Genomic DNA, 10,781 nt, shown 5'->3' with positions numbered 1-10,781 from the left:
TATAAAAATGAACCTTTAGTATATCAGTCGTTCACCTTACAAGGTAGACCATAGTCCATGGTATAATGATTGCACAACAAACTATATGGTTCATTTTTTATTTTATTTGGTTATTTTGTAACAGGAAAATTAATTTTTAGCAATTTTTTCTTGTCATTTTAGTCATTAACTTTTTTCTGTTGTAGTATATATTTCTAACTTTTCAAATAAGTTACATTTTTACTTCCTAGAAAAATTTAACTATTAGACGTAATTAGATTGTTACTTACTACATTTATATTTTAATAATTTATTGTGTTTGTTCTTAGAATCTTCTTCAGTAAGGGAGAAAAGAGGGATGGTGCACCACAATTAAATAGGTAAAATTTAAATAACAAACGAAGTTTAAAAAGTATAAGGAAGAAAAATAAGAAATTACTGAAGTACTATACTTATGTACTAAGGAAAAAACCTAACATAGTTAATTATATGGTTTTACTGTTTTAGGGATTAAAATCACAATTTATTAAAAAAATTAAGAGTGAATATTGTAACGATAAAAATAAATTAAAAGACAATTAAAATCACTAATAAAGAATAATTCACTACAAGAAAAAGCGCGAATCGCGACGGAAATTTTTCGTCGCGAATGGGCAATATTCCGTCGCGAATTGCGTTTCGCGACGGAATGGCGACGGAATATATTCCGTCGTCTATCGGCTTGTCGTTTTTTGGTAGACGACGGAATTATTCCGTCGCAACGTTTGGCGATGGAATTCGCGACGGACTATTTCCGCGCCAAATGGCGACGGAATAATTCCGTCGCGAATTCCATCGCCAATTTTGCAACGGAACTATTTCCGTCGCAAATTCGTCGTTATTTCTGAACCGAATATTCCGTCGCCATATTATCTTTTCGGTCGCCAATTCCGTCGCTCATTTCGCAACGGAAATGTTTTCCGTCGTAATTCCGTCGCTTCATTGCCATCAAATATTCCGTCGCAAATCTTATATTCCATCGCGATTCCGTCGCGTTTTTGAATTATTTTAAAATAAAATTTTGATTTTAAATAGTACTGAATGTTTTTAAAATAAAAGATAACATAATTCTAAATTAAATTAAAATACTAATACATTACCAATCCACATTTCATATATAATATAATCGTCAATTAAACTCTAAACAACATAATAATACATTGTCAATCCACACTTAATACATAATATAATAGTCAATTCAAGTCTAAACAACATAATAATACATTATCAATCCACACTTAATACATAATATAATAGTCAATTCAAGCCTAAACAACACTAACAAACAACCATTAAAATCAATTGATTTGAGATGGAGGTGATGATGAAGTACCCACTCTCTCGCCATCAATAGCATCAAGTCGTTGTTGCATAAGGAGAATAGTTTCCTTCAAACTCTGAATTTCATGTTGTACATTTGCAGAAGTAGAAGTAGCATTGTCGGGTGGTCGCGATGTTGGTGTCATATTGCCAGAAGTGTTATCACTAGTTGGACCATGAACAACAGAACAACCATATGAACCAAGTCCATAACCTCTTCTTTTCTTATCGTGTCCACCAACCGCGTCATAGTATAATTGATTGTCATCCACCTGCTCCCCATTTTCTGCCAACATCTCCCATTGCGATTCAACTTGTTCCTAAAATATGTTAGAGATTTAGTACAAAATATATGTAAAGGCATATATCTTTTAAAAACTTAAAACAAATTAAACTTACATGAATTTGTTTGGCTTTTTCAGCTATGAATGTTTGCCCATCATGTTGTTTGGTATGTGTATGCTTGAACAGTTCATAATACGATGGACAATGACCCAATTGTCCTTCCTACAAATTATATTTAACAAACAAAAGCAATTATTAAAGTAAGAAAAAATTCGGCAGAGTTTCCTTTGTATATAAGACTATCTCCCTGTTCAATATATAATACAGTTCAATTATAATCTCCAACATCAATCAATAAACACAATCACAATCAACAAAAAAACATAAAAGTTGGAGCCAAGTAAACTCTAGTTATTCATTCTACCTAGAATCCTCATTAAAAGATTTAAGCTAGTGCTTCCCAAATTAACTCTGCAGTTTCTACTCCTAAGTTCAATCAATCCTCATTCCATATCTTATTTCCATATAATAAAAAACACATAATACTTATAACTTAAACAATTCAAATGAACTTACAAGTTGAGCTGCAACTTTTACGTGAGGTGTTGATCCTGTGGTATGGGTAAATTGAGCAACTCCAATTAAAACTCCTCCACGCCTATTTCTCCTTTCTAAACCATGTTTTTTTTTTTTTTTTTATTTTAAACCTAAACCATGCTAATTAATAGAGTGAATATATATGAGATAATAAATGTAACAAAGAAAAATCATTTTTCTCCGAAAAAAAGATGTCGGACAATTTTTGTGAAGAACTTTAGAAAGTTCGTGCCTATTATTGATAAAGTAATAATAATCTTTAGCAAAGGGACAAGCTTTCTTGTAGTGCTCTTTTCTTCTCTTCTTGAAAAACTAAACAATGGAAAAATGTGCTCTTTTTTCCCCCTCAAATATTTGTGATTAATCGTTTTAATTAGTTTAAATTGTTAAAAGCTAAATTTGATGGGTATGGAACTAATCTGATATACGCTTGAAAATGCATGGAATATATGTATATAGAATAAGAATTTAGGTAAAAAGTGTATAAATTGATATAAGCATGGGATAATTAACGATTTTAAAATAAAAAAATGGTGACAATAATTTAGAAAATATTACAAAATTTTAAATGTATCACGTAAAACTATAAAATGCAATTCAATTATACATATTATATAATGATGATGCACTTTGTAATTTTACATAATGCAATAGTTCTTGGGTGCACTTTTACATACCATTGAATATATACTTGATAGTTTTGTATCACAAGAATGCTTGATCTCGCTTGATTTGACAACCTATATGATTTGTAACTTTTACTTCTTAATAAAAATTGTGCTAATGTTTGCACCAAGAGAATAAAAATTGTGCTAATGTTTACACCAAGAGAAAAAATGTAACAATTATAATGAAACAAATCGTTGCAGTAATTGGTGCAACGGTTATCATCACTATTATAAACATTACATTTTCAATGACATTTAATGGTCATTATGTCATGGCTAATAACGATTTCGGGTACAAACTATTTATGGCCCTGTTTGGTACCGTAGTTAGTTTATCAGTAAATTTTAACTTATTTAATCGTTATTAGCTGTTTGACTTGGTTAAACCACCAACATAAATGTTTGATTAATTAGTTTTTTGTAATAGCTTATTGTTCCAAAACGCTAAAATTCAAAAAACTGCTCAAAGTAATTTTTTCGATCAACTTTTTGAGAAAGTCATTTTGCATGTAATCAACTATCAGCTAATTTACCAAATATCTTTCTACAATCCGCTAATACTATCAACTAGTCAAACCTACTAATCCAATCAGCTACCAGCTATTTACCAAACACCACCATAATCCTTTCACTACCTTCTTGTCATTGCAAACATACATTATCTACAATATAGAGAAAAAAAAAACTGGGAGAAACCTGCAAGGACTAAGCTAGCTTTTCACTTGACTATGTCCTCGATCTATTGTTACTTTTCAATGGTTAGTTTACATGTTTATTCTACAAAAAATATTTCTAACATAAAGCACTAATTAAAATGTCTACCAAAAATATTTGAACATTAACATTGTGGCCTTAGCTTGAATTTCTGTTAATCAAATGATCATATCGAAACCACCGCAATCTTGTAAAGTTTAGAGTATATTTTGTAAATCTAATCTAAAAACATAATAAGTGTGGATGAAGGTTATACCCTTCATTTATGTCCTTTTTTCCGTTAAGTTTTATGATACATTATGCTATAAATGTTGTACTATACAATATTTTGGACAAACATACCCCTATCGTTATAACTTCCGTTATCTTTTCCACTATTTCTACCATGCACATGCATCCACCATATATTTTCTTATTTTCAATAATAATAATAATAATAATAATAATAATAATAATAATAATAATAATAATAATAATAATAATAATAATAATAATAATATACATTATATATTGTGATTATATGTTAGTTATTTTTTAAAATATAATTATTAAATTTATAGAAATGTTTTACATTATTATTATTATTATTATTTAAAATAATTTAAATATCTAAAATCTAAATAAATTTAAAATTTTAATATAAAATATTAATATTGTGCACTTATTTTTTGCGCATCACGGATAAGAAATACTGATTTTAATAATAAGAGATTAACTAATTCAGAATAACTGATAGACATTGATGCTATTTTTTTTTTTTTTTAATTCCCTTGAATAATAATATGTTAAAATAATAGTCTCTACATGTTTCTTGATAAAGTCCCAAATCATTGAATAAGATGGAGCCAAATAATGAGAAGATCGATTAGCAAGAGAAAACTGTATTTGATGGTGATGGAACTAATTTGATCATCATCTGCTTTTGGCAATTGTGAAGAAAAAAGAAAGTTAAGAAATGAATGCGAAAGTGTGAATATTCTTGGCTTTTTATGCATATAATTAAGTGGTAGGCCAAACTTACTATTCTACAAGAATAAAAATTTTCTACACGTTACAAAACAATTTTTTTTAGTCTGGGCTTTTAAATCGCGAGTCGGACAATTCACCAATCATATTCTAGTTTTTATATGCGTAGAAGGGATCCAATCAAGACCTTTTAGGATCCTTTGGGCATTTTAATTTCCCATACATGCTTCCCATGGGATCAAACCCCAACGTTGCCACCTCCAGTCATGACCTTTTAAGTTAGGCGACGAACCAACTACGCTAAGCCTCAAATATAGGAGACACATTTAAGCCAAACCATATATACTCAGACTATCCATGTTTGCACTGAGTCAGCACAATTAAATGCAAAGTGCTGGCCAAGGTTGCAAAAAACGTTAGGCGCCCCCTAGGCGTCAAGGGGGCGCCTAGGCACTTTATTATTATTATTTTTTATTTTTTATTTTTTTAAAAAAAATTAAAAATTAAAAATTGTGAAATTCACTAATAAAACATGATGTTCGTCTAGTTTTTTCTTACAAATTATTTACATAAGTGGTTGTAAAATCGTTTTGAATATTGTTGAAACCATATATCTAAATACATAAAAAATTAAAATTAAGAGCAAAAGAAGTAATTTTTTTTTTTGAGAAATTAGAGGGTCAAACCGCCTTCGGCATTTGCGGTGTATAGATCTCAAAAAAATACGCGATTTGAAAAAAAAATTGTCCAAAACGAACAACCGAGTCAAAAGTTATGCCTTCCCAAACTTTTAACACTTTAAAACGCAAAAAAAAAAAAATAATAATAAAAATAAAATAAAATAAAAAAAATTAAACGGTCGGTTCAGTCGGCCGGCCGCGGAAGAGGCCGATTCTGGCCTTCCTCGCGGTGGTCGGCGGGGCCTAGCGCCTAGAAGCGATTTTTGCAACCATGGTGCTGGCCATATTAAACAAATTATATTGAAGTTAATTCCACTAGAGGTCCATTGTCTTTGATGACAATTTCAAATTTAGTCACAGACTATCGTTTTTGCCATTTAACATCCCAAACTATTATTTTTGGACACTTTTATTCCTTCTCATGACTTTTCCTATTTTTAATAAGGGGGCGTTTGGTTCAGGTCATCTTAGATTACCTAGGTCATCTGAGTCTGGAATTGTATATTACCTTGTTTGGTTCAAGTTATGAGAATACCAGGTAATGTTATATTATCTGAAAGCTGATGTGGCGGTAATATTTCAAGATAATGTGATTACCCCCATTTTTTTTAGGTAATCTTAGATTACCTTGAATTATTCCAACTTTGCCCTTGTTAACTAATCTTTATATAATAATAATAATAAAAATAAAAATAATAATAATAATAATAATAATAATAATGATGATGATGATGATGATGATGAAATTAATATATGTTTATATAATTAAATATACATATGTGTATATTTATATATTTAGTTTTTTTTAATATTTAAGTTTTGATATACATTCATAGATATAAACAAAAACACACACATAATATATATATATATATATATATATATATATATATATATATATATATATATATATATATATATATATATTATTGAGGGCATTATTGTAAATTAATCCATATAACCTAAAATATAACCCTGAACTAAACAAGGTAATATTATATTACACCATCCAAACCAAACACACAAGGTAATCTTACATTCCTAAAATCTCACATTACCTTCCAGGAGGTAATCCTATTACCTGGGGTAATCCAAAATTCCGTGAACCAAACGCTCCCTAAGGGTATTTTTGTCTTTTCATATTCTATTTTTGTTATTTTTTCGATTTCAAGCGGTTGGTTTAAAATTTTAGGTAACCTCTGCTTTTTACTAACCATATTTTTAACCGGTTTTTAGTAAAATCCTAAACCAATTAAAACGGTTGAAACCAGAAAAATAATAAAAGAAAAATATAAGGAGACAAAAATGACCTTACTAAAAATAGGAAAAGTCATGAGAAAGACTAAAAATGTTATAAAAATAATAGTCTGGGATGTTAAATGGCAAAAACAATAATCTGAAACTAAATTTAAAATTGCCACCAATGACAAGAGACCAATGATGAAATTAACTCAAACAATTATTATAGAGTAGTTAACATGAAAATTTAAAACATGTATGCATTTGTTTAAAAAAATTCTTTGTTTATCAGAAAAATAAATAATTAAAAAAAGCATATCATCAAAACAATTATTGGTACATTTATTTTCAATTTAAAAAATTGATAATATATAAATGAAAAATTATAGCCTTAAAACTAATAAGCAGTGAATAAAACATAATTTTTGTATATAATATATGCTCTCAGAAGAAAAAAGAAAAATATATTAATACTTTTTTGATCAAACACGACACATAGTGCATACCTGGAAAGAAGGAAGGAATTGAAAAAAGAATAATAATGATAAATAAATAACAAAAAAGAAAAGAATGCATAGTCACAATTGCAATGGGGACTAAAAGATACGGAGTATGATATTCGAGCAGCAAAAGTCTCGGGCTCGGATCCCGAGAACTATCTACAAAAATAATTTCACATGTCTCATGTCTGGTCCATACAAAATTATTTGGCCAACGGATGAGTCCAACAGTCGTTATATTATAGACCGCGATGAACGTGCACCGGCAATTAAAACGGCACCATTTGTTTAAGTAAAAAATGGCGCATTGTTACTGTTAATAGAATGCACATTTTTTAGTGTGTTAATTACCAACTGAAATTATAGTGTATTTAAACTGACACTATAGTGTATCTAAACCGACAATGCCTCACGTATTATTTTATATATTATTAAATGAAACCGCAGTTATATCAAAATGATACTGTAATTGTAGTGAAATGAAATTGCAGTGTATATAAAATAAAACTGAATAACATTTCACATATTTGAGTGTATATTATGCAATGAAGCTGTAGTTATATCAAAATGGTCATGTGGTTGTGTTTTAATGAATCTATAGTGTATATAAAATAAAATTAAATAACATTTTCACATATTTAAGTGTATAAATATCGCACGAAACTGTAGTTATATCGAACGAAACTGTAATAATTGTGTTGAACTGAAAATTGCAGTGTATACAAAATGAAAATAAATAACAAAGTTACTTTTTCCTGGGTGCCGTTTCTTTTCATTAAACAAAACGAAAAAAATTTGAAGCTCGATGGTGCACGATATAATTTGAATGAGTCCAATATGTGAATTATAAATATTTCATCTATCTATTTTTTTTTTTTTATTACAAAGGAAGCTGGATACCACATAGACAATCTACGCCTACACAAGGCTTGAACCCTAAACCTTCCATCTATGCCTACAGAAGGCTTGAACCCTAAACCTCCCACATAGGGGAGCAACCAAATACCAGTGGACCACAAGATCCTTAGTTATTTCATTTTATTTGTTGGTTAAATATATATTTTTTGAAACTTATTTTCTTATTATTTTTAAATTTAATTTTTTAATATTTAATAACATTTTAATATTGTTCTAATTGTATAAATTTTATATACAAATATTAAACTTAATATTATAAAAAAAATTAAATTATAAATAACATCAGTCAAGACTCATTAATCAAACTAAACATATAAAATGAGATGGATGTAGTGTACAATAATAAATGTGCAAGCTCAAAAAATAAATAAAAAGAAAAATACTGCATGCACTCTCATTTCTTACTTCCAACTTTTACTCCATCTTACAAATTCTTGATGTAGACATATTTCCTGGGACCTATATGATGAAAATAGTTCATCTTTGTTTGCCATGTCATGGAGTAAAAGTGAGGGAGTAGAATTTGGGAGTACATGTACTAGAACTCTATCTTGTGAGTCCCAATGAAAATGTCAACATCAAAATTGTGTAAGAGTGACTAAAAGTTGAGAGTAGAATTTGGGAGTAGTAGTGGTATAAAAAAAAAAAAGTTTAATCTATAGAAGCAAATTATATCATGAACTAGGGTCTATCTTACATTGTGGACCATGGTCCAAAATAACTTTCAGATTTTGTACCTGCACTTAACACATTCTCTACATACAGTTAATCGTTTTTGTACCTATAAACAACTTGAAGGCACATTACAAAGTAATTACATATACATAAAATGATAACTACAAACATATAAACTGTTAACGACAAACACATAACATGTTAACCATAATCTCATGTGTCTACCATTAAAATATTCTGTACCTGTAGTTAACAATTTATGTGTCTGTAGTTATCATGTTATGTGTCTGTAATCACTGTGTTATGTGCATTCAATTTGTTTACAGGTATAGAAATTGTTAACTGCATGTACAAATGTATTAACTGCATACACATAATTTTTGGACCAGAGCCCACAATGCTATATGAACTTTGGTCCATGGTATAACAATGATCTATAGAGGTGTGGGTCGCAAAATATATTAAGGACCAGGGTCCAACATGTACATTATGAACCCTGGCCTATATTGTATACTTACAATTAACATATTATGTACATCTAAATAAATTGAAGTACATAATTTGTTATTTAGAAGTATATAATATACTAACTGCAGACACATAATCTATATATGATTCACATTTATTATTATTATTATTATTATTATTATTATTATTATTATTATTGATGGGGTGAGGACCCCGGCCCAAGAGATAGGGGCCCAAAGAAAATAGATAGGAGAACTGGGCCAGCGTCGAGAGGAGCCCGAAGAGCAATTGGGCCGAGTCCGGGAGTCGGCCCAGGCCCAAGCACGGAGCCCAGTTCAGAGCTGCTAAGAGGAGTCCAGTAGGAGCTTAGGCCAAGACAAGGAGTCGACCAAGGCCCAAGCCCAGGAAAGGACTCGGCTCAAGGAGCCGTTGAGAGCATTGAAGAGATTCGTTTAAAAGGGAGCCGTTAAGACATTGAAAGCCGGACACGGTCGGGCCGTTACAAGCCTGGGAGAGCCGTTGGTCGACCGAGTAATGGCGTCCAACGGCTCCGTATCTTAATTAGCCTTGAAGTCGGCCATTAAAGGCCTTCAAGTCGGTAGAGGAGAAGCCACTATATAAAGGCTCCTCCATTCTTGTAAAAAGACAGACAATTGAGCACCCAAAGGGGGGAGAATACCAAAAAGTTTCGAGTACTAGCATAATCTCCGAAATAGACATACATTTTACCGAAAGGTGCACCCACCAGCCAAAGGTTGTGTTGGACCTCCTTGGGCTCGAAAACCCTAAAACCATCACTGGCACCGTCTGTGGGGATCGAAACTAAGAGTCACGTGTCCTCTTGAGTGAGGCAAGTCCGAGGAACAACGATTAGAATCCCAGTCGAATTAGAAAAGCTCCAGACATGGCAGGAAGTGAAGAACAATCGAGCCGTCATGACAATGGACGGGAAGCAGACCTGAGAAGCCAGCTGAATCGGAGAAATGCCCGGAGCCGGGAAAACGAGACAACACCGCCGCCGACACCACCGATAAACCAACAATTGCCCCAAGTGCTGCTCACCCCAGAGCAGCTGCGTGCAATCGGACGCGCCTGTGCCGAAGCAAGCCTAGGAGTGAGAGAACAGTCCATCACTTGCCAGCCGCAACGCGAGTTACAGCCGCTTCATAGGCCCGACAACCGGCAACAGAGCCGACGGGCCGAAAGCCAACCGGTACAGTCCGTTCATTCTCGGCTGGGTCCCAGCATCGGGCGCCGGTCGGCAAGAGAACGATTGGGTCGGATGGAACCCAGTCATGCCCCGTTAGCCGCTCGCCATTGACAAGCTGCACGAGAGAAGAACCGTACCAAAAGAGCCAGGACTGAGACTCGTCGCGTGGAGCAACCTCCATGCAACCTTGACCAACCGGCTGAGTCTGAAATCGGCGAGAGCACGGAATCCACAGGAAATCGCACCCGGGAGAGGGTCGAAGTGGCGAACTTAGTGCAAGAAGTGCGAAATCTGAAAGAACAGATGGAGGGGAAAACCAAGTCCCCAGGACGTACGTTACTGACCGCCTTACCCTTCTCGGATGAGGTTATGGCTTTTAAGATACCGGGTGATTTCAAGTTCCCGGAGCAGGCCACGTTCGATGGAACCGGCGATCCCCGGGAGCATTTGCTGAGCTACCAGGCTAAGATGCAGGTTTTGGGGGTACGAGATCCGGTCATGTGCCGCGCCTTCTTGCCCACGT

The 10,781-nt window shown here is 32.7% G+C and overlaps 1 protein-coding gene across 1 annotated transcript; it reads right to left on the bottom strand.

The window, feature by feature from the left end:
- Nucleotides 1–1,307: 1,307 nt before the first annotated feature.
- Nucleotides 1,308–2,284, bottom strand: LOC109176665. Its single transcript, XM_019326072.1, has 3 exons — nt 2,200–2,284; nt 1,738–1,845; nt 1,308–1,658 (listed from the first exon to the last, which is right to left on the bottom strand). The coding sequence occupies exon 3, from the start codon at nt 1,632–1,634 to the stop codon at nt 1,317–1,319; it is 318 nt and encodes a 105-aa protein (XP_019181617.1). The 5' UTR covers nt 1,635–1,658; nt 1,738–1,845; nt 2,200–2,284; the 3' UTR covers nt 1,308–1,316.
- Nucleotides 2,285–10,781: the final 8,497 nt, after the last annotated feature.

The sequence above is a fragment of the Ipomoea nil genome, unplaced genomic scaffold (genome assembly GCF_001879475.1).
Source record: "Ipomoea nil cultivar Tokyo-kokei standard unplaced genomic scaffold, Asagao_1.1 scaffold0728, whole genome shotgun sequence".
Classification (NCBI taxonomy): Eukaryota; Viridiplantae; Streptophyta; class Magnoliopsida; order Solanales; family Convolvulaceae; genus Ipomoea; species Ipomoea nil.
The sequence above is the reverse complement of the archived record's forward strand: the minus strand, read 5'-3'. Positions and strand labels throughout refer to the sequence as shown.